The sequence below is a fragment of the Diabrotica virgifera genome, chromosome 9 (genome assembly GCF_917563875.1).
Source record: "Diabrotica virgifera virgifera chromosome 9, PGI_DIABVI_V3a".
NCBI lineage: Eukaryota > Metazoa > Arthropoda > Insecta > Coleoptera > Chrysomelidae > Diabrotica > Diabrotica virgifera.
Window position 1 is genome coordinate 114,072,456 of NC_065451.1, and position 26,478 is coordinate 114,098,933.

At 32.2% G+C, this 26,478-nt stretch overlaps 1 protein-coding gene across 2 annotated transcripts in view; it reads right to left on the minus strand.

The window, feature by feature from the left end:
- Positions 1–26,478, minus strand: part of LOC114328735 (puratrophin-1) — a 988,347-nt gene that overhangs the window by 459,851 nt on the left and 502,018 nt on the right. For both annotated transcript variants that reach the window (XM_050661949.1, XM_050661948.1), the window contains exon 3: positions 26,072–26,409. In XM_050661949.1, the coding sequence (XP_050517906.1) occupies positions 26,072–26,409 (338 nt within the window). The remainder of the gene's footprint in view (positions 1–26,071; positions 26,410–26,478) is intronic.

The following is a 26,478-nucleotide window of genomic DNA, read 5'->3' on the forward strand; positions in this document are numbered from 1 at the left end:
TTGCTGCAGTACGCCGCTGGTACATTTCTGCTGGGACTCCGCTTTCTCCGGTACTTTTATTATATTTTAGGTCTTTTATAGTGCTATTATTTCCATTTCTGTCGGATTTGTGTTTGTTGTGGTTCTGTTTCTTGTATTTGTTGTTGTTCTGTTTCTTGCCTTTGTTATTGTATTTCTGTTTCTGTTTGGAATTTATCATTTAATAATTCTTCGAAATACTCTGCCGATCTGTTTAATTTTTCTGTCTTGTCTCCCAATAACATACCACCTTTATTTCTGCAAAACATTGTGCATTTATTTTGTGTCACTCGTGTCTTTTTTACTCCTTGATAAAAATTTCTAACTTCTTTTTGAGCACAGTTTTCTTCTATTATTTCTAGTTGTTTTTCCAAAAATTCTCTCCTCTTTTGCCTGCATAATCGTTTAGCTGCTCTTTGGTTTTTATAATGTTCTTTACTTTTTTCTGTGTTGTTTCTAATATTTTCCATTTTTGAATTTACATAAATACTGTGTTATATTGGAGAGCCATTAAAAGGTTTTGAAATCAAAATAATATTTCAGTTCTATATTTCTATAGCGCCAAAGTTTTAGCAATTTAAATATATAGTACCTTGTTAACATCCCTGTATATTAATTATGTCTAATAATCTTGAATGCCCTAAAAAGGTTGATATTAAATCGACAAAAGTCCATTGTCCGGCCAAAACCAAAACCAGCATCTAATGAGAGAATTCCATCGTTCCATTTCTCATAGTTTACTTATTTGAACAAACTAAGTCATTTGTCACCAGAGGCAAGTAGATTGTCTCTTGTCTAACATAAAATTGTAATGTATCTTAGTAGTACAGCCGTTACTTCAAGTATCAGTTTTACCATAATTGTTGCAATGGCCATATATTTATTCATTACCATTATGTGTAAGCTGGCCCATAAGTACAAATTAAATCCCGTCTATGTGTTAATTTCTTTAAATGGAGGAAGTTGTTCGGTTACGGTCCAGAAATTATTGTAATACTTAATTGATCTATTAGGAGGATAACAATAAATAACAATTATACAATAATACATTTTCTCCTTACAGATTTTATTATTGTTCTCTTTAGAAAATTTATCCCTTTTTAAATAATCAGAAAAATCTAATAAATGAGCAAAAGTTTCTTGTCCTGAGAAAATAAAAAAAAACGGCAAGTAACAGAAAAGCCCGGGTATATGGTATATACACTATACAGGGTGCGCCAAAGCTCTGGTTTTCTTTGATTACGGCTAAATTATGGGATATACAAAAAAATGTTTTTAACAAAATATATGTATATCAAAGCCGTCTATAATTTAAAATTATTTTCGATTATACAGGGTGAGTCAAAAAGACGGTACGAACCAAAGTTATGTTTTTCTAAATAAAACACCCTATATATTAAATCATTTTTAAATATATTTTTTAAAAATATTAAGAATTTATATAAGGTATTATAGGCCTAAATTTAACAATTTTCGAAATATGTACACTTTTACTGAGAAAAATGGTAATATTCAAAGGGCTGTGAATTAGGCTGTCAAGGCAATAAAAATTTAAATGACATGTAAAAGTTTTTTTAGTATACTGTTATTTTTAAATAAATTAACATATTTTACAAATAGCCATAAAATATACAGTGTGATCACTATTTGCAAATACAAAATTTTCTCATTTTTTTTAAATGGGACACCCTGTATGTTAGTATTGACTTTTGTAGTACATATTACAACCTTTATTTTGGTATTAGGTTGTATGTACGTAGCATGTTTCGTTTTGTAGATATTAAAAAAAAACTATATATTTTACGTTTTTGGGGATTTTTTATTAAAAAAATTTTTTGCGAAAAAAATAATTATAATCTGATTTTAGAAACATACATTAAAATATCAAATATGAAAATAAAAACGTAGGTAATTAAAGATTAAAATAAATCGTATACTAGTACAATTCAATTGATTTAATAACTTAAAATTATTTTACAAAAAATATTTTACCATACTAATGAATGCATAAATTAGTTACTAAATTAAATAAACAACCAAATTTGATATCTACCCTAGTAATTTTTCTACCACAGCAACTTTCCTGTACCAAAAGATCAGTTAAACATTTAATTTACCTTTTAAATTTACTTACATCTTGAGAACATAATAATTATAAACTATGCTTTGAAACAAATGAATGTTAAATGTATCAGCCAAATTATTTATTAATATAAATAGTATTAAATGGTGTCACAATAGCTGGTAATACTTTTGTAGTTAACATTTTTGTAACAATTTTTTATTTTTTAAATTTTAATTTTTCAACCGAACAATGATATGACATTTGTTTTGGGCGAAACCATTAGAAATTATTACCAGCTTTTGCGACACGACTACATAGATACTATGTACTTATTTACTTCATAATAATATACTTCTATATATTGACATATAATATATGACACAATAATAAAAAGCACACTGCTGTACGGATCTGAAACTTGGCGTCTGAAAGAGCATCAAATAAGGAAAATAGAAGCCACAGAAATGGATGCACTAAGAAGAGCAGCTATAAAAACGAAACTTGATAGGGTTCGAAACAACACAATTAAGGAAGAAATGGGTCTAAAAGAAACTGTGACCGACTGCATAGATAGAAAACAGCTTATATGGTATGGGCATGTTCAAAGAATGCCAGAAGAAAGACTACCAAAGAAAGTAGCAAAATGGATACCACCGGAACACAGGAAACGAGGAAGACCAAAGAAATCGTGGATGGAAGGAGTTCGAAGATCAATGAGCGAACGAGGATTGACAGAGGACGATTGTAATGATAGAACGCGATGGCAATTGGGCATCGGACAACGTTGCAGGACGTTCTAACCCGAATCTATATATATATATATATATATATATATATATATATATATATATATATATATATATATATATATATATACATATACTATACTTCTATAACGTTCATTTGTTTCAAAGCATACTTTATAATGAACGTTCTCAAGATGTAGGTAAATTAAAAAGTTATTAACTGATCTTACTCATAAATACAATTTAACTAACAAAATTGGGTACAATAAAGTTAATAGGGTAGAAAAATTTCTACCTCATTGAAGTCCATCAATGAAATGAGTGACGAATTTTGAAAAATCGTATCTCGGATACTATCACACCTTAAATACTACTACCACACGTCATTTTAAAGAGGAACGATATAAGTTTTTGTCTGCATTTTTTCGTTCGTTTTTTTTTTGTTTCGTTTTAATCCTAATTCATCCCTTTCTCAAAAACGCACCCCTTTAAATAGTAGCACTCCCGAGGTTTATCATGTTTGGGTGTCCATTCAACATTTGAAACAATAAAATCCCTTTAACGGTTCCTTCTAGCCCTCTTTTATTTGGGCATAATCAATCTATAATGTTTTCATATTAAAACAATGTTTTCTCTGTCATATACTTACATTTTTATTTAGGATAATATCAATATTTTGTTTCATATTTTCGTCTTTTAGAAAGCAAATGAAATCAATATATTAATAACAATCACTATTATAGTAAATATCACCAAGACTTAAATCGTGTCTATGTATTTTCTTATCTAGGTACAAAAATAGAATCACTTTCGTCACTTTTTCATTCGCAGCAACCATTTTTGGATAGAGACACACACCCCGGAGACATAGCAATCAACGACAAATATCGTGGCTATTTGTATTGTTTCTAAAATATTATAAACAGGGAAATGATGCCATACTTCCCTCGGAGCAGACTGCAAATCACGAGTTGCTAAATATGCAAAAATTTCGAAGCCGTTAAAGTGGAGCAAAGCGTTGTATGTATTGGGAAAGGAGTCAACATGATTAATCAATGCAGAGATGGCTTTATGTTCTTTCATAAATTTTACCGCCCTAAAATGAAAGTACATGCTTAAAAAACAGAATTGCATTGATTTGGATTGTTAATTAGTAACTGAGACATAAGAAAGCAACAATGGCTGTACAATTGGAAGAAACCACAAAACCTATACCAATTAACAGAGGAGTGCAACAGATAGATGTTATTTCTCCTAAACTACAGTAAAACCTGCCATATCCGGATCAATGTGGCGACAGACCGATCCGGATATGAAAAAATCCGGATATCAAGACCACTACTTCTTTTACAGTCTCTGAAATGTTTTCTCCTTCGTACATTCCAGTAATCAACGCCGTCAATAACGTTCGTCAATAGACACGTTTTATAGATTCTATAATACATTATTTCGCCTTCTTTTAGTTCTTCTTTTAGTGCGTTGTCCAATAGCAGGACTGCCGTTCTCGGTAGATTTCGGACGGTTATGCACCGTCCGGATATGGGGAGGTCCGGATATGACAGGTCTGGATATGGCAGGTTGTACTGTATTTACATTAGCACTGGAAGATGTTTTCAAAACAATGGAATGGACAAACAAGGGAATAAACATAAATGGAAAGAAACTAAACCACCTAAGATATGCAGACGCTGTAGCATCAAGTTTTGAAGAACTACAAACCATGCTAACCGAACTAGAAAATTAATCCGAATAAGTAGGTCTAAAAATGAATTTTTCCAAAACAAAAACAATCACACAAGGTAATAGAAACGTAATACTAAACGACACCACAATAGAAGCGGTTAAGCAAATAAGGAAAATCAAACAGCGGAGGTAAAAAGAAGGATCAGATTAGCCTGGGCAGGATTTAGGAAATTAAAATGGGTCTTAAAGATTAAAGAAATACAACAATACTTAAAAACAAGAGTGTTTGACTAGTGTATACTCCCAATTCTTACATACGCATGACAAACATGGACCTTGACCAAAGCAAACATGGATAGAATAATGAAGACACAAAGAGCCATGGAGAGAGCAATGTTAGGAGTAAAATTAACAGTAAGAAATAAAACAAAAGTCAAAGACGCATGACAACATATAGCCAGGCTAAAATGGAGCTTCGCAGGTCATAACGCCAGACAAACGGATAATAGGTGGAATACCACGATACGACAATGGAGACCATGGACAGGAAAGAGAGCAAGAGGACGACCCCAGATAAGATGGGTATATGACATTAAAAAGATAGGAAGAACGAACTGGAAACAGAAAGCACTGAACAGAAGCAAATGGAGGAAACTGGGGAAAGCATATGTTCAAAATTGGACGAATTAAATGGCAAAAGAAGAAAGAAGAACTCAGACATACCTAGGGGCTGAGAAAAAGTTTAGTTTGAAATTCGCACTCGATTTTCACTACCTCATCTAGTGATCATGAAAACAACGAAAAAATGAAATTGACGAATTTTTCAAACCTATTTAACCCTTAACCTTTGACATGCGGTATGCCATACTTTGCCAAAAATATATTTTGTTGTAAACCGTCTTTTATAAAAGATATATAGAAAGAACACCATCTGTACCAAGTGATGTGTAATTCTACTTGCTCCCAACTGCTGCAGTTTTTGTATGGTTTAGTCTTTGAGCTACGTTGACATAAAGTTTACTTGCGGTATCACGTGCCACATGTCAGTGTTTACGTTTCTATACCCAAGTAGCACAATAAAAACATTTTAGTTTTATTTAAGGCTTATAAAGGTTTTATTGTGGCAAATAAGAAGATAATGGTTTTAAAGTTACCCTGTAGATATACTGCCAGAACTTTAAAACTGTTAAGCATTTGTCACTAGTTTTAAAGTATCTAATAAGAGTATCAAATAAGACTAATTAATCTTAATAGATAATTTGTCTTATTGCAGTTTTAAAATGGTTTATTCTCAGTTCACTTTAAAACTAATCAGTTTTATGAAGAACTTCCGGACTCTTTGGTTTTATTAGATTCTTGTTTGTTGCCTTTTAGTTTTATTACAGTTTTAAAGTTTCTCCTAATATGACTAATAAAACCTATTATTAAAACTACTTGATCTCAAGACTATTATGTCAGTAAAACATACGCCTTAAAACTATGTTTTAGTGTTCTTTAAAGTTGCTTTCTTAAAAGCAATTAGCAGGCTGTATTAAAACCAAACGCTCTTAACTAAATCAATTTGGTTATCGTAAAGCCTAAACTATGCTTCTTGTTAGAAACAATAAAACTAAACTCATCCCCTCTTCTTTCATGTCCAAAATGGTATGCCATTTGTTATAGAGCGAAACAGTAGTGTAGTGTGTTGTAAAAAGTGGAAGTACAATTAGTATGGAAGAAATAAGTCGCAAGTACTTAAAATATAAACAAACTGGTCATTTTAAAAGCTAAATACAACACACACAGCACTACGACGTCTCGATTTTAGGTTAGATTCACATTAAAACCTAGTGGCATTATTGACAGCAGCATTAAAACTAAACGGTTTTAATTCCAAGGTAACCTTGCTTTTATGTAGGCTATATGCTCTTGGAAAGGTATAAAATAAACCAATTGATCCTAACAATTCTCTGTCGATAGACCAAATAGTTTTATTTGGATTTCGGCAATATTGCTTTCTGGAGATGCTGAAGCCATGATTGATTACAATATAAAGCTTACCTAAGAATTACAAATAAGCGACTTAAATACATAAATTCGATATATTTTAACATTAAAACATTAAAATTGTAGATACAATTATTTTTCTTTCAAATTAATATTTTTCGGATTTAAATTTTTTAATTATTTTTATTTTTTAATCACCAAAAGTCAGAAATTTTAGGGCGCGTCAGTTATTTAGACCTATTTTTGTTAACATTATCAATAAAGTTGGGTGCGCAAGTATTTTTCTACCTTGACTGTCCGAAATAACCAAGTACTTTTTATTATTTTATGGTTACAAATACGTATCTACCTATCATAGCACATGTAAAAATTTGTTGGCCTATATGGAGTATATGAGTTTAAAGAATCATTTAATATGGTAAATTGTTTTTAAAAGTCTCCATTTAAGAAACCTTTTTAAGTTTGCTATAAAACTGTCTGCACTTAAAGTGTCTTTTAACATGGTTTTAAAAGCACCTTCACAGCAGCTTTAAAACCAGTTGCTTAACAAAACAAAGTTTTAAGAAGGTTTTTATTTTTGGTTTTATTGACCTCTTTCAGAGTGGGCCTTTTTATGCTGAAAGCGGTTTTATTGCAACCTTAAGGTTTACTTAAAAACCAAATGGTTCTAATTTTAGTTTTATTCTACAGTTTTAAAGCATCCTTAAAAGACTTAATAAACCCGTTTGGTGCTACTTGGTAGTTAAAAAAATACAGTGTATTCTTTCGCTATTAGAATGACAGCAAGTTTATCCAGTTGTTCTACCTCCAGTGGAAAGCACTATTTTGTTATTTTTGAGTTACCAATACTCAAATTTTTTTGTAGTGCAGTTTATAAGTTTTGTAAAAACCTCCACCATTTTTGAAATAGTAGGTATGCATGCGTTCATAATTTTCTTGAAAAAATAAAGTTTATTTTATTTGGAGCAGTATTTGGATGTAAAAAAACAAACACAGTGATATAAGAGAACTTCATATTGAAAACAAAGGAGAGTAGGCAACGGTATGACATACCGCATGTCAGAGTCTACGTCCTGAAACATTCATGCCAGTAGTTAAGGGTTAATTAATAAACCGATACAACTGAGTATCCAAGGTCTCGGAAGACTTCAAGGCTAGAATTCTGTCGTGAATTTTTAGTTAAAAACGGCAAAACACAAAAGATACCAAGACACAAGGATATACCAAGAGAAAATAATACCCCAAATAATGTGCCTCAAGCTTGTCGACTATAACAATTTTACTCATTATGAAAACTGTTCTTATCTCCAAAAGTTTGACCATATTTTTGGTTATTTTGCTAATGATCTTGTCAATTTTGCGGTTATATTACAAAGATATAACTGCAATATCTAAAAACAAGAGTCTTCAATCAATATATACTCCCTGTTCTAATATATGGCTCTCAGATATGGACGTTTACAAAACAAAATATGGAAAAAATAGCAAAGACAAAAGATCCATGGAAAGACAAATGCTGAACATTAAACTATCAGACAGGAAAAGAAACGAATGGATCGGTAACAAAACAAAAGTGAAAGATGTCTCAACCCAAGTAGCAAAGCTTAAATGGAAGTTCGCCGGACACACCCTACAGCAGAAAGATGAAAGATGGACTAAGACGATTATACATTGGAGACCGTGGAACCACAAACGAAAAAGGGGAAGGCCACAAATGCGATGGTCAGATGACCTGAAGAAGCACACTGGGTCAAAATGGATGCAAATTGCCCAAGATAGAGAGGCATGGAAGAAGGACGAGGAGGCCTATAATAATATCCAAGGATGGATGTTTAGGGCTGATTAGATAGATAGATAGATTACAAAGATACGGGAATAATAAAAAAATGAATAGAGTTATAGGCTTGAACATCAAAACAAAACAACCCGATAAATTAGGGGAATACTGTAGAAGACAATCTCAAAAACATAAAGCACATTCACGATATACCTACATAATAGCAAATATAAAAAGTATCGAAAAATATAATAAGTTATAGACAGAAACTCATCATGAAAACGTTAATATAAGTACAGAGGAAGTTCGAAAAACAGAATCTGAAGAACATAAAAGCTGTAGGTAGGGACGGAATACGAAACGAATTACTGATATACTGTGGAGCAGCAATTACAGAATAATTAACAACATTAATTAACAAAATCATATAACACAATAAAATACCGGGAGAATGGAGAATATGCGAACTAATTCTACTAGTGAAAAAAGGAGATAAAAAGCAGCCAGAAAACTACAGAGGTATCAACTTGTTAAATACTACCCTAAAACTTACAACCAAAATTCTACAAGAACTAATTAATCAGGGGATAAGTTTACCAGATGAACAAGGTTTTCGTACTGGAAGATCGTGTACAGATGCAATATTCGTCATAAAGCAAATTACTGAGAAATCACTAGAGTATAATAGACCAGCATTTCTATGATTGACTTGAAGAAAGCATTTAGAATAGAATAGAATAGAATAGAAATATGCTTTATTGTCACTGAAAATTATACAAATTTTATGGACAAAGCTTAATATAAAGTCATAAAAAATAAATAAATAATATCCAACAATAACAATAACATATACAATTTTCTGAAATTTGATAAATCGTCAATATAAAAAAATACAAAAATACAAAATATAAGTTAATAAAGTAAAGAAAAAAAAAACAAAATCGATATTTTGCAACAATTTATAGAAATTGCAAAGTGAACATACAACAAAGTAAACTATAGACATAGGAACTAATAAGTTTAAGCTGTTGCATGTGACACCCAAATAGATAAGTTTGGTTACTACATTACTGTAATTTCTTAGTTAGTCATTAAGAAACTCTTCTACTGAATAATATGGTCTTTTAGATAGATGAGCTTTTGTCATTTTACGGAACTTGGGGAAAGATGTTGCAGATTTGAGTTGTAAAGGAAGATGGTTGTATAGTTTTTTTGCGGAATATAATATAGATTTCTTTACTAACTCAGAGGACGGGATCGGTAAATAGACATCAAAATTTGAATTTCTGGTGGAGTAGTCATGATGAGGCCTTGCTGGAAAGACATGCACGTGTTTACGAATTAAGCAAACAGTTTCTAAAATATATAAAGATGTAAGAGTTAAAATTCCGTGATCTTTGAAGTAACTTCTGCAATGTGTTGTTCTTCTGAGGCCAAACAGATACCTTATTGCTCTTTTTTGTAATTTAAAAATAACATCTAATTGGGCAGCTGTACTAGAACCCCAAAACGGAAGACCATATCGAAGATGAGACTCGAACAAGGAAAAATATGTTAGTTTAGAAGATGCTAAATTGAGTTCTTTCGAAACAGATCTTATAGCATAGCAGGCTGAGGCGAGTTTCTTACTTAACAAATCGATATGAAGGGACCATTTGAGGTTGCTGTCTAAAAAAATACCAAGAAATTTTACAGAATCAACGGTAGAGATCTGGCTGTTATTAACAAGCAGGGGTTGAAGAGCACTTTTATAGGATAATGCTACTGTCTTATCCACGTTAAAAGAGAGTAAATTAGAGTCAGATCAGGTTTTTATCGTAAGCAAATCAGAAGTTATAGTTGCATGAAGAGATGCAATAGTTGAGTTGCTCCAAGTGATACTGGTATCATCAGCAAAAAGAAAAATTGTTCCATCGATTTTTAAGTTAGTGATGTCATTTATAAAGATAAGGAACAGTAGAGGACCCAATACTGAACCTTGTGGTACTCCACATACAATGCTTTTGAGACTAGAGTCAGTATCATTTGCTCTAACTAGTTGTTTCCTATTATTCAAGTAAGATTGGAACCAATTCAAAGAAATACCTCGAATCCCACAGAAATTTAGTTTTTTAATCAAAATAGTCACAGAAAACAGTGGCAGTATAAAGATTATTGTTTAGTACTTGGTAAACCTCATGAAGCACAGAAAACATGGCATCAGTGGTACATTTATTAGTTAAAAAGCCGAACTGATTTTGGGATAAGATGTTGTTATCAATGAGAAAAGACATAAGACGGGTTTTTATGAGTCTCTCAATAATTTTTGAAAGTACCGGTAGTAAGGCATTTACAGAGGAAGACTCAAATATGTAATCCATCTCCTGTATAATAGAGAAGTCCCCCTAGATATCATAAAAACTATTGAAAACATCTACCAAAACAACAAAATGGAAGTAAGAATAGATGGATAACTTACAGAACCTATAGACACAGGTAGCGGAATACGACAAAGAGACTCATTGAGTCATATGCTCTTAAATTTAATTATGGATCAAACCATCAAAAACGCCAACAAAGGAAGAGGATATAGAATGGGAAACAAAGAAGTAAAAATACTCTGTTACGCAGACGATGCAATATGCATAACCAAAATGAAGATAGTCTGCAAAATTTAGTCCACAGATTTAACATAAGGGTAAAAGAATTCAATATGACAATTTCGTCTCAGAAAACTAAAACAATAGTAATCAGTAAAGAACCAATCAGATGTAAAATAGAAATTGATGGTATCAGTATTGAACAAGTCATGGAAATAAAATACCTTGGAATTACATTATCAAGCTATGGAGACCTGGACAAAGAAGTGAGAAATCAAGTACAAAAATGTCTTAATAACATTATATTATGACGAAACCGACATATTAACACTGAGATGAAATCAAGAATTTATAAAGCCAGTGTAACACCAATAATGACGTAATGCATCAGAAACAAGACCCGATACAGCCACAACACAAAGACTACTGGAAACGGCAGAGATAAGAGTATCTACTGAGAAGAATTACAGGAAATATGCTGAGAGATCGAAAGAGGGGTGAAGACATTAGAAGACAATGTAACGTACAGTATATAAACGAATGGACAGTAAAAAGAAAAAAAATAATGGAATAACCACATAAGCAGAATGGGGGAGACACGTTTGGTCAAAATAGCAAGAGATAAATCGCCAATCGGTAGAATTATCGGGCGGACGCGCAAAAGATGGAGTGTCAACCTCCCATAGAGGTATCAATCCGCAAATGAACAAGCAGAATTGTTTACAAAGAGAAAAAAGAAGAAGAAGAAACTCATCATATTTGAAACAAACTAATGACATTAAACCTTCTTATTACAATAATTATTGTTCTAAATAAAAATTAAAAAAAAAACGAACAAAGGATATCGCACACATCTTATGGAAAATATGATGTCACTCAAATTCAATAAAATTTATATGAATATATTCGTTTCAATTTAACGATCAATTCTTATCATTGCGCCAACTCTTAATTTTCAATAATAAGAGCAGAAATGGATATAAATCAATCTGAAATCAAATGGGTAGGTACATAAGTTAGAGAGAGAAAAAATATTTTAAAATACCCAAATTATAGTTAGTTCATAAATCTTCTCGAGCTTTTAAGCATCTTATTATAATAGTTTCACTAATCCGCTTAGGCCCAGCGGGGTTTAAGCTGTTTTGAATAGCACCCAGAGCAATAGTGATTATAACTGACACGTTTATAGACTCCAAAAATGTGATTTCGATAAACTTTAATTGCAATTTGCGCCGTAATAATTCATAATTAAGAGTTGGCGCAATGATAAGAATTGACAGTTAATTTAAAACGAATCTATTCGTATAAATTTTATTGAATTTGAGTGACATTATATTTTCCATAAGATGTGTGCGATGTCCTTTTATTCTCTATGTGGTAAGGGCCAAACCAGACGGGCCACTCTGCAGCGCTACTCTGTGGATCCACAGAGTGGCTGAAACAGGCGATTTTCTAGCGCCGGCGACTACGCTGCGAAGTGGATCATCGTTTGGAAGGATGCGGCGTTTAATGTAATGGGTGAGAAAAACAGTAAATTTAATCAAATGATTCAAAATTTGCCTGCTAATATTTTTTTAAAAAGTGTGTTCGTCAAAATTAATTTTTGTAATACAGTCGAACCCGCTTATTGGAATAGCCTTCGTGCCAAGCAAAAGTATTCCTCTAACAGTTATATTCTAATAACCTATTATTAGTTGCTAATAAAACAGTTTCGGTACCTCAAATTTATATTCCTTAAACCGGGATATTCCTACAACCGGTATTCTAATAAGCGGGTTCGACTGTATCCATAGTTTTAAATATTTTAGAAAATTTCAATGCTCTTAAAAAATACCAATAAACTCCATAAATGGAATTAAGAACAACCAGACAAAAACAGCTATATCACAGAAAGAAGCACATAAAAAATCAACCAGTACATCTGGTGTCCTACAGGCGTAAAATAGTTTGATACAACCTGACAACTGAGTGAAAGTGAAAAACATGTTAGCTTGCAACCCCCTTTTAACTGATATCACAGTATAAAGAGGGAACCTCTATATACTGTGCTGATATCTTATCGTTTTGTTTTCAACAACAAACAATAAAACCTTTTTTGATCTAGGATGGGACTCCAGTATAAATAAACAAACAAGATTTTAAGTATTTGTTTTGTTTAGTTCAAATGCATCCAATGTATAATAAAATGTAAATATAAATAGAGAAAATACTGCTTATGTGATTTATTCTTTTCGATAGCTACCTTCTTTAAAATCAGAAACAAATAATTCAAAGATGACGTCATATATCCGACCTGTTTTGCACTTCAATCAAAAACCGTTCCGAATCGAATTTCATTTTAGGTGCTCACCCTATTTTTTTATAGCCTTTTTTTCTATTCGAAATGTCGAATAAAGGCCTCTCCCATTTGTCGCCATTCATCTCTGTTGTGTGTGAGGCGTTTCCATATTGGTCCTGCGACTCTTCTGATGTCATCGCTCCAGCGCATTTGAGGTCTTCCTCTTGGTCTCGTCGCTTCGTACGGTCGCCAGTTTCCAACTTCTTTGCTCCATCTACCATTTTCGAGACGTTCGTTGTGTCCTGCCCATTTCCATTTTGATTTAGCTGCTTGTTCCACGGCATCCCTTACTTTTGTTTTGTTTCGGGTTGCTTCGTTTGTTTGCCGATCTATGAGTGAGATACCAAGCATCTGTCGTTCCATGGCTCTGAGTTTTTCTAATCTTGTCCATGTTCATTTTCGTGAATGTCCAGGTTTGAGCTCTGTAAGTGAGAACGGGAAGGATACAAGAATCGAACACTTTGGTTCGAAGGTATTGTGGTATCTTTTTGTTTTTTAGTATATATGATAGTTTTCCGAATGCAGCCAATCCCATTCTTACTCGTCTTCTTATTTCGGTAGTTTGGTTTTCTTTGTTTACCTTGATATTCTGACCTAGATATATATATTCTTTTACATGTTCCACTTTTGTTCCTTGGATGGTTATCGTTGGTTGATCATCTTTGTTCGACATTAGCTTAGTTTTGCTCAAGTTCATTTTTAGTCCTTTTTTTAGGGATTTTCTATGAAGCTCATCGATCATCACCTTCAGTTCTTTCCAGCTGTCGGCTATTAGTACCACGTCATCTGCATATCTTAGGTGGTTTAAGTACTTTCCATTTATCGAGAGTCCCTTTGTTTCCCAATTTAATGATTTAAAGATGTCTTCAAGTGCGGCAGTAAATAGTTTTGGAGATATGGTGTCTCCCTGTCTTACTCCTCGGTGGATTTTGATTGGCCTAGTTTTCATGTCGTTATCCATCGTGACTACCATTTCAGCATGTTTGTATATATTATGTATTAATATCCTATATCTAGAATCGATTCTGCTATTGACCAGTGCTTCCTCAATAGCCCATAATTCTATGATGTCAAAAGCTTTTTCGTAATCTATAAATGCTAAGCAGATTGGTAAATTGTATTCGTTAACTTTTTCTCACCCTATAAATTCTCGTAAACATCTGCGGCAGCTACAAAAGTGGTCCATCTGAATGGCGTTTGCCACTAGTGGACACCACTAGCAGTGAGGCTCGGCGACTGCGGCTGGTCACAGTCGCTCATCTGGGGTGCGACGTCCACTTCACATAAGAACCCACGGTAAAGCATGGGAAGCTGCTTGGTGGATCCACAGAGTAGCGCTGCAGAGTGGCCCGTCTGGTTTGGGCCTAAAACACGCATTTTAGGCCAGCCGCTTATAATCAATAAATGTCAGTTGCCCATGGCAAACTTTGAGAAAATCGAGATATATAGTACACGCAGTACATATTATACACAGTATCGAGTTTTACCAAGAGTACCTTTTTAATGTAAAATGTATAATGTTTTGGAATTTTGATTAATAATTCTACCTTTACCCTTAAAAAAGTTATATTGAATAAAACTTGGTACGAACTTTATAACTAGCCCCTCTCTGTGTAAGTTAGATATAAAAACCAAACCATCAACATCAACCAAACCCAAACATATTCGTGTAAAACTTAATTTTGTAAATTTTTTTGTGTAAATTTTTGGAGTGATAAAAATGTTTTACAAAGCAAACCTAAATTATTTTTTAGTTTTTAACTTTCCTATAACGGTGTTACCTTTTTGAAACACCCTGTACATAGACAGGTTTATTAAAACAAATTTAGAACATTTTACATATATTTGATTTTCATTTCAACTCGGTACTTTAAAAAATTCTTGATAAAATAGATACTTTCCATGTAACCTTAAGCCTGGCCTGGGTTTTTGCTTGTGGTGGTCACGAAGGCTTTATCATTTTTAGCGATTTTCACCGGAAACCGCAAAATACTCCACAGGTTTTATTTGATTTTTGGAGAAAAAGAAAGTGCATCGAAATGTTTAGTTATAGGACATCTGGGCAATTAAAATGTTGAACACTCTGGTTACAATGCCAGTTTATTGAAAATTATTACACAAATTATATGAACATTTAAAGAGTTTATTATCTCAATTAGGTAATAAGTATGTTTTTTACGTAAGATACCAATAATTATAATATGAAAAAGAAAGTAACTGACTGAAAATGATTAGCTAGAAATGGTTTGCTAGACACTATAAAAAATTTAAAATAGTACAATGCAGTATATTAAGATCTGAAATTACCCTCTTGCTAATTGTACAATGTACAATTACTATCTAAACTCGACTATAGGTAGAATATGTTCAGTCTATATTTAATATACAGGGTGTCCCCCTGTAAAAGATTGGTCATAAATTATACCACATATTCTGGGGTCAAAAATAGTTCGATTGAACCTAACTTACCTTAGTACAAAAATGTGCTCATAAAAAAAGTTACAGCCCTTTAAAATTACAAAATAAAAATCGATTTTTTTCAATATATCGAAAACTATTAGAGATTTTTTATTGAAAATGGACATGTATGATTCTTATGGCAGGAGCAGCTTAAAACAAAATTATAGTGAAGTTTGTCCAGCCCATAAAAATTTTATGGGGATTTGGTTCCTTTAAACCCCCCCAAATTTTGTGTACGTTTCAATTAATTCATTATTGTGGTACCATGAGTTAGACACAACGTTTTTAAAACTTTTTTGTCTTTTAGTATTTTTTCGCTAATCCAGTTTTTATCGAGATGCGGCTTCTTTTTTAATATATTTACATAACAATTTTCTGGGGGTTTTGTTCCTTGAAAGCCCCATAATGTTTGTGTACGTTCCAATTAAACTATCATTGTGGTACCATTAGTTAAACACAGTGTTTTTAAAACTTTTTTGCCTCTTAGTCTTTTTTTGACAAGTCACCTTTTATCGAGATGTGGCTTCTTTTTCAAAATATACCTAAAAATGCAAATTATAAATAAATTTTCAGATTATTAACAGGTCTCTATAATCGTACTTAACCATACACAATAATATGTGGTGGATTCGACAAATATTCAAAATATGTCGATAAACACTGGCTTATCGAAAAAGTACGGAGAGGCAAAAAGTTTTAAAAACATTGTGTTTAACTAATGGTGCCACAACAATAATTTAATTGGAACGTACACAAAAGTTTGGGGGGGTTTAAAGGAACAAAACCCTTATAAAATTTTTATGGGGAGCACAAATTTGACTTTAATTTTTTTAAGATGTTGCTGCCATAAGAATGCCACGTGTCCATTTTCAATAAAAAATCTCGTAAGAGTTTTCGATATATGAAAAAAATCGATTTTCATTTTGGAACTTCAAAGGGCTGTAACTCTTTTTGTGTGCACTATTATATATAGCTAAGTGAGGTTCAATCAACCTATTTTTGACCTCTATTTATACCACAGAATCTGTGGTATAATTATTTATGACCAATATTTTCGGGACACCTTGTATAATAGCTACATACCACAATTTATAGGGAGTCGTAGCACTAGAAATGGAGTTGGTATAATTGCTGATAGTGAAATGAAAGATAACGTAGTAGAAGTTGTAAGATTGAGTGATAGAATGATGTCAGTGAAATTTGTAATTGATAAAGAGGTATTGTATGTTGGGTGTGTGTGTGTGTATGCTCCTCAAACAGGTCTGGGTGAGAATGTCTGCTAGGTACATAGTCTGCTAAACATAGTCTGCTAAGTACATGATCGAAAATTTATTTTCGTATTATTTCCATCAAATTACTGTTCACTCACTTTGAGGCTATTCAATAAATAAAAATACATTGATCGCGTAGTTAATTATAGACAATCCAGTAATGCAAAAAACATAAATTTGATTTATTTAATTTTACATTATCGTGCAGTTTTCAAATATAAATTTGTTCAAACCGTTATTTTCTACAGTTAACTTTTTATGTGTTAATAATTTCAATAGATTCATATTGCTTCCTGAGAAGTAAATAATATTTCATATTATACAATGTTACTTTCCATTTCAATGAGCTGCAATTAAAAATGATAAACGTGAAGGAAACTTTCTTGTTCGTTTAAAATAATTTCCACTTACAGACAAAAATTTAATTGGATATTTCTATGAATCGATGGCGATTTTGACTTTCAGAATGTTTAAATACAATATATACATACAGTGATGAGTGCCCTAATAACCGACAAAATAAAGCAAAAGATGGAAAGCATATGATATGACATATGACGTTGTGAGATAGTATGAGATAAAGGTAGTTCTATACGTGGCTAGTTGCCTTCAGTCAGAATTATACGTATGACGATGTCGTAAATCATTTTATTTTAGTGCCCCATGTTATTCGTTTCGGCTGACACAAAAAAGTCAAATTGAGATAGAAATGTCAAATCTTAATTTCAAACTAAAAGTGTGAATTAAAGTAGATTGTGTAATGGTCGGCAGTTGAAAAGTTTTTACCTTTGTTGTCTTTGTCCCATATCAACTCCAAATTGTAGGTAAATAAGGGATTTTTCCTTTATTCCGAGACGATGAGTTGGCCAAATGCCCAAATAGGTGGAGGCCAATAAACAAAAGAAGAATAAGAAGAATACATACATAACGTAATAAACTCATAGAGTTATATATTAGCATATATAATATATACCTCTATGTTAATATATACCTCTATGAATAAACTAGGTTAGGAAGAACGTCATACGTACAGTAATTATGGCAGGGTTGGCAAAAACCAGGGTTTTTTCAAAAAACCAAAAAAAACAGGTTTTTTTTTGGTTAAACAAGGTTTATTTGGTTTAAACTAGGTTTATTTGATACAGAGTATTATAAGTCTAAATACTTTAAAAATAAATAAATAATTTTATAACATAATAGTAATTAATAAACAATGGAAAAATTATTAAGAAAACTTGTATTTTTATTCACAGACACAAAAAATTAATATAACAAAAAACATCTTTAAACGTAATAAATTCAAATAAGATAAGTTCGAAAATACAAAAATATAATTTGTTTATCTTTATTCTCTTCATTTGCGGCAGATGTATTAAAAATTTTAAATTAAAACACCAGTTTGTTTTCTTCTCTTAAAAAAGTCAATTGGTTTAAACCAGTTTGTTTTTTTCTTAAAAAACCAGTTGGTGTAAACCTTGGTATAAACCAAGGTTTCAAGCATGTTAATTTAAACCTGCCAACCCTGATTATGAGTGAAGTCAACTAGATCTGAAGTTAACGTCTAAACGTTGGAACTCTCGATAGTGGTAATGTAATTTAAATTAAATTATAGGTTTCTACCGATATTTTCCCACCTCTAGGTCAACTAGCTCTGAAGTTAACGTCTAAAGTTGGAAACTCTCTAAAGTTAGTGGTAATGTAATTTAAACTAAATTATAGGTTTCTACTGATATTTTCCCACCTCTAATAGTTTCGTCTCTTTTTATATCACCACGTATTATGTTTTCCATCTTTTGCGTTATTTTGCCGGTTCTTTAGTGCTGTGATGAGTGCGCAAAGAACCGACAAAATAACATAAAAGACGCAAAACATAATATGTTGTGAAGTAAAAAGAGATGAAACTAGTAGAGGTGGAAAATTATCAATATAAACCTATAGATTTACATTTTCTTGATAGTTTCCCACATTTAGACGTATCGCAGGAGTTTGGCAACTAACATAGTGACAGGAAATAGTTATTTATGAAACAGTTCGTGAAGTATGCTTTTTGCGAGCGCACGCGATGTTTAGAGCACGAGTGACAGCGAAGCGAGTGCTATACATCACGTAAGTTCGCAAAAAGTACTTTACGCACAGTTTCATACAATATTTTATCTACGATAAACAAATAAAAAAAGGTCATTTGACCTACCTATGTAGCTAGTTCCAACTACTTTTCTGAAGTTTTTAACCTGATTATGGACTGATTCGTTCGAAAACGTTTGTTTTGTACTAGTGATGTACCCACTTTAAGTCCAACTAGGATCTTTTTAGAAAATTTTAATAAATTATATACCATATACCTACAAGAGAAGATTTTTACTTCCTTAGTAATTTTTTATTATGGTATACAGCCAATGAGAGGAATTCTTTCTTTTTTATTTTATAAAACTAATTAGTATCAATATTTACAAATAATTCATTTTACTATCACCTGATATGTTGATATCATGTTCTGGCTACTTAAACTTTTCTTAATTTTGACATATCAACTTATGCTACTGCATAAGTAGTCACCTTCATTTTTCACGTAGGCACATATCTTCTTATGCCACCTTGTTAAACATCCTTTTTAGAGTACATATCAATTGAAGCCCAAAAACACGATTTTTTGGACATATCAACTTCTGCCATAACACCACAGAAATTTTCGTCAAGAATCGTTGAAATCCCACATCTATTTTACCCTCTTTTTCGACAAACTATAATTAATAAAAGAAAACCGAGGAGAAAAACTACTGTTTCTGGATAAGTTTCCTGTAAGTATATAATATGTAGATATAATTTTAAGTTTGATGTGAATAAATCAATGGTGTGGAGTTGGAAAATTTCTAAAGATTTTCAGAAAACAATATAAACAAAACACAAAACGCTTAGAATTGTTTTAGACAAAATTACATTAACCCCAAAGGCTAATACCGCAGAATAGTTACTGTATAAATATACTTTTTCGCATGAAGGTAATTGCTGCAATTATTTAGAGCAAATTGGACTGAAATTTATTAAACACTGGCATATTATTACTGCATGGTTTCTCTTTTGAATTGCGTTTAAGTTTTTCTTATTATTTATAACATAATGTTGCTGATCTTTACTTTAAACGATAAATAATATAATAGTAAACTAAATACAGATTCGTAAGATCTACAACCTCATGCGCCAAATCAAATTATTCCTATCCAAAATCTTGGCAGTTTTGTTTCTAAAAATAACTGTCAAAACAAGTGTATCAGACCGTACTTCCTTCCTCATTAGGCCGTGTACCTACATTTAAGGGTTCTGTAGCTACAGACACTTATTGTTCATATCAATAGCATCAAAGTACATAATAGTATATATGCAATGACTTATTTGTTGCAATAACTCGAAACATTTGCGTTCGCGGATACAGTGGACAAATTGTCCCCGACAATTTCTAACCTCACTTAATATAAATAATACCGTTAATAGATAAATATACAAGGTATGTTTACTTTTAATTAATATTAATAACTAATTCAATAATTATACTAGGTAAATATACATTGTATATTTATCTATTAACGATATTATTTATATCATTTTAAAGTGCGCATGAGTTTTGCTGCTAATTTGTCGCCGACTAGTCGCCGACAGGCACCCGCGAACGCACTTAATGATGGTCATTATGATGTGAGTATGCGAGTATGACCCAACATCGGTACAGAAACAAATATAAGAAGATGATTTGAGTACCAGCTGTGCCAAGATACTTGAAATGTCTCAGCAATGCTTATACGTTCAGTCCAAGAAGGGACTGGAAATAAATATAGGTCCCTAATCCAAATATTTAAAGCTAGCCATACTCTGGGGTACTGGGTTTATTTCTAAACCAGAAAAAATAAATTACACGCCAATCATACGCAAAATCATACAGGCTAATAAATCATCATATTTTATCCATATCGAAAACCATAGGAAAAATCTTGAATTACTACATCACGAAAAATAATCTTAATAAAAACCCACTGCACCAGTGGAAATCGGTGAAAGCAAAAGTTGCCTAATGCTTTTAGGCAACTTGTAGAGAAGAATAATATAGACAAATACGTAAGAAACTTCCATAAGACTAGGGGCAACTAAGGAATATCTTCAAAGTTATGTAGTGTCACCAACATTATGAAATATAATTGTTGACGACCTGATTCATGGGATTAACAGCCAAGAAATCTGAGTCCAGGGTTTTACAAACGATATTGTAATAAATAAATTATAAATTTAATGAACAATTCCAGACATTCAATCACAGGAATCAGGCAAGGCGATTCACTAAGTCCTCTACTGTTTAACATAATGTTGGATGCAATAATAAAACAAGTGAAGAAAAAAAGAGGGTACAAAATGGGCGATAGAGAGATAAAAATACTCTGTTACGCTGATGCCACCGTGTTAGTAGCAGAGTGCGAAGACGACCTACAAAGATTACTGTAAGAATTCAACATTAACGCAAAAGAAATGAGCATGAAAATATCAGACCAAAAAACAAAAAGCTTAGTAATAGCCAAATAATCAATAAGATGCAAATTGGAGTTAGACAATCAAATTACACAACAAGTAATGACTTTCAAATACCTGAGAATTAATCTATCAGCCGACAAAAATATCGAAGAAGAGGTAAAAGACCAAATAATTAAAACCAGTAGAACGGCCGGATGCCTAAATGACACAATTTGGAAAAACAAACACCTAAGATTGGAAACAAAGGCCCGAATATATAAGTCAGTTATTAGGCCAGTTATGACTTACACGGCCGAAACAAGGCCAGATACAAGCAAAAGACGAAGACATCTGGAGACCAACGAAATGAAGATCTTAAGAAGGATTGCTGGAAAAGGACTACATGATAGGGTAAGAAGTGAGGAAATCAGACGCATATGTGGGGTAGACAATATAAATACCTGGGTAATGAACAGAAAAGAGGAGTGGAATGAACACGTAAACAGGATGTCTGAATCAAGGATAGTAATAATAGCCAGGGACAAGTCACCGTTAGGCAGAAGAAGTATAGGACATAATATGCCCACGGAAAAGATGGAGTGACAACTTAGGGGCTGAACGGAAGACACCGTTGAAGAAAAAAAAGCAGTACTGCCTATATAAAAGAAGAAGAAGAAGAAGAAGAAGAAGACATATTCCTTTATAAAAATTTTAAATAAACGTGTATACTTTTTATAAAGGAATTTTTCATTAAATTTATTTGTGATCAATGGTATACAGGTCCTTGTGGATTTTAATACTGTAATATAGTGGAGTCACTGAAGGTTTTCCCCTCCGATTTCGTTGAACCTCCATCGATTTGCATGAAAATTGGTGATTAATTAGAGGATACCTCAAGGAACAAAGGTGATTTGATGCCAACTTGCGCTTTTACCCTGGGGGTGTATGCCATCCCCGCTCGGGGGTGAAAATTATTTTATTAAAAATAATACCGTAAGTCGATAGAGGGACAAATTATAAGCAACATTTGTTATATCAAGTTATTAATATATATCAACACTTTTTGAGTTATTAAAGACCAAAGATTTTATTTTTTAGTAAAAAAATGCATATTTTAAATCGGTTTTTCACGTATAACTCAAAAACTATAAGCTTTTACAAAATAGTTACTCTTACTGAAATTGATGATAATAAAAAACTAAATACATTCCTTACTTAAAGAACTAAACTAATGTTAGTTAAAAGTGAGTTATTGGCAATTGAATCTGTATTTTTTTCGAGGAGTACTCAAATCTAAGTATTCAAGCTTAAATAACGGGAAAACGATGCAAGGTATAAAAGATATCTGCTAATCATTTGTCAACGTACTTTAGAATAGATATTAAATGAGCTTCAGAACAAGTTAATGGCGTCAAAATTAAGCAAGTTATGATGAACCTTTCGAATTCTTTAGGAAAAAGTAAAAAATAAAACATACGCCATTTCCACAACAATTAAAATTTATAGTAATCCTTAAAATAACTTCTTTATATTAGCATAAGTAATGATTTCAATAATTTTGACCAGTTTAGAATGGATATTTTTGAAAAAAAGGTATAATTAAAAAAAAAAGGTATACTAATTGTTAAAATGATTGTAATTTTCATATTCTTTTGATAATAACTCCAAAAATACTCAATATACGTAAAAAGTGATATATAACCAAATTTTAGTTTTTTATGTGTTCAATATGTGTTCCTGTTTTACTATTTCCATACGGTAAAAAATAACCGAGATAGAAACATTTAAATCTTAAATTATGCTCTGAAAACCATGCAACCGGGTCCATTTAACCTTTTATTAAAAAAAATAAGGAGTCTAAAAGATTAAACGTGGTTATCAACGTGGTTAAATAGCCCTTGGAATTAGCTTTCAAACGGTTTTTAGATAAACCTCATATCTTAAAAATAGATGGAGGTATTAAAAACAAAATAGCATTTTTTGGAAACATTTTTAAAAAATAAATTTTGAAAAAATTTTGGTGCATAAATTTTAATGCTATCAACATGTTCGGGGGCTCGTTTGATAGATATTTTTAAGTACTTTGACAAATGAATGCTATGCTGGAACAACGTTGTAAACGCCAAATCACATTTTGTTGACAAATTGAAAAAAACACTTTATAATTGATTATTGTGAAAAAAAAATTTACGAGCGTAATATGATAGACTATAGGATGCAAAACATTAATATCAACAAAAATAACCTTAGGTTATACAAATCAAGCGTTTATGAACTTATATGCTATATTTTAATAAAACAACGTGCTAAATCGCCGTCGGTTAAAACGTTGTTGTGTGAAAGTAAGGCGGTTAAAACGTTGTTTTAGAAATAAAAAATGTTTTTTCGTTTTTTCGTAAGAATGTTCGTAAGAAACGTTTTTTTCCCTCTATTAATTTGGGTAATCACTAAATTGGTTATACTAACATCCATTTTAGCTCGAAATGACAAATTACACGATTGAAAATGTCGATTTACAAAACACATGCAGAAAATTTGATGCGAAAGATGACCCACTTTAACACATACAACGTTGTTACACCGAAAGTTGAAGGTTGACTAATTTTCAAACAACCAAAACAGGCAAGTTAAGTCTCATAATATTCACCACAGTCAGCACTACATTATTTTGCACATTTAGAACGTTTTTCCATGGAAAACCTACATAATATGAAAGTATTGGCAGTTACAACGTTGTTTCAGCATAGCATTCAAATGTTTAATAAGTTTATGTTATCAAATGTATCATTTTCCCGTTATTTCAGCTTGAATAGTTAGATGTCTTTACTCGCCGAAAAAAATATATATTCAATTAACTATAACTCACTTTTAGGTTTATCTAGTAAAGTAAATCTAGTAAAAATCTATAAAACTTATAGTTTTTGAGTTATTGATGAAAAATCGGTTAAAAAATGCATTTTTCACAAGAAAAATTAAAATCTGTGATCTTCAATAACTCAAAAAGTTTTGATTTATTTTAATAACTTTATATAACAAATTTTTCTTAGAATTTGTCCTTCTATCGAATTATGGGGTTATTTTCAATAAAATAATTTTCACCCCCGAAAAGGGGTGGCATCCACCCCCAGGGTAAAAGCGCAAGTTGGCAGCATGTCACCTATGTTCCTTGAGATATCCTCTAACTACTCACCAATTTTCATGCAAATATATGGAGGTTCAACGAAATCGGAGGTAATAGCTCATGCCCACCTTCAGTGACTGCACCAATAGTGACTAGGGGAAATTTCCCAGTACTGTAGCGGATGCGGCATACTCTTCATTACATAGATAGAGAATTGGTTTCTGACAGGGAACCTACCTGTGAACCCTTTTAAAACTAAACTAGTAGAATTTGCTAATAAAAGGATGCTTTCTGGACTGAGTGAGCTGAAATTACTTTGGAATGAACTAGAAAGAACCAGTGAGCTCAAGTACCTAGGACTAACCATGGAGCCTAAACGCAATTCTAGCACTCATATTAAAATCAAACAATAGGGCTACGTGACTGTTCTAGGCTGCAAACGAGCGGTAGGTAAAACTTAAGACTTGAAACCAACGGTTTCAGTGATAGGATCGATAGTTATATATGTATGGTTCAGAACTTTGGTGGAGAAGACGGCTTTTGAAATCTTGTCCAATACCTCTCACTATCCTACAAAAACAAGTGCTTCCCAAAGTCCCAAATATTAACGTAGGTGTAATATAGTTTTGTAACGATACAGAAATACTTCAATTCAATACTTCACAATTTTTTTTAAGAAAAATCTCGGCTATCACTTTATTAAGAAATACGCCGTGAAAAAATTCCTAAGTAGAATTATAATGATTGTTTTTGTTTTTTTTATCCTGAAGAATACTTGGTTCAACCTTGTTTTTATTTCTTGATTGATTTATTGAGAATTATTAATGGAATTATATCATTTGCATTAGTACGAATAATGAGAAAGATAAAATAAAGGATGGATATTGATGTTCGGATTTTATGAACGCCATATACCTTCTAAATCTCAGAGTTTATTTATGTAACTAATGGATCAGATCATTATTATTGATATGAATATTAGGAAAGATAGTTAAACGTAGTTGTCTAAGTGCTTTGTGTTTATTTTCTTTTAATTAAGTCGGTCCCATTTGTAATGAATAATTAGCTATCTTTTACGTTTTAAGACTTAATAGAATCGAATGATTTGCTTGATTAGTGCGAATTTAGAAATGTAAACAAGGAATTCTCCTCTGTTCTGATTCGTTGAATATTTGTCATCTGATATGAAGCTTCGCAGGATACAATGCTCGACTGAAGAATAAAAGATGGAATCACGAAATACAACAATGGAGACCGTGGTTAGGAAGAAGAAGCAGAGGAAGGCCACAAATGAGATGGGCTGATGACATTAAGAAGATTGGAGGACACAACTGGAAGCAAGAGGCGCAAAATAGAAAACACTGGATTTAAATGGGGGAGGCTTATGCCCAAAGTTGGATTACTTAAGGCTGAAGAAAAAGATGAAGAAGAAAAATAAAAGAAAAAAGAATAAGAAGAAGAAGAAGTTTCCTTTCTAATAATAATCTCAATATTCGTGCTGATTATTTTTTAGAACTTATGTAAAGCACTTACCTGATTTGATAGATTCCTTATCATCATCTTCGTCGCTATCGATATGTGGTATGGATCCAACGAATTCGAACATAGGACTAGTTTGAATGGAAGAGTCTTTTTTTAATACTTGGTTTTCCGCTAACCGGCACGAACATTGACAAGAACACGACATCACATCGTCCTCTTGTCTTTCCAAAGGCACGTATTGGTGACATTGGGGACAAGGGAACGTTAAATCGTCCAAAGGCACTCGTTTGATTGCGTGTTCCACGGAAACTAAGAGGTTCTGAAGCATTTCTGGAAGGTCAGTACCATCGTAGTCGTCGTAGGAGGTTATCTCGAGATCCGCGATGGACCTGAGGACAAAATAAGATATAATCGTTTACTGTTCCAAAAGTTAGCGGCCTAGATATAATAAAACTCTC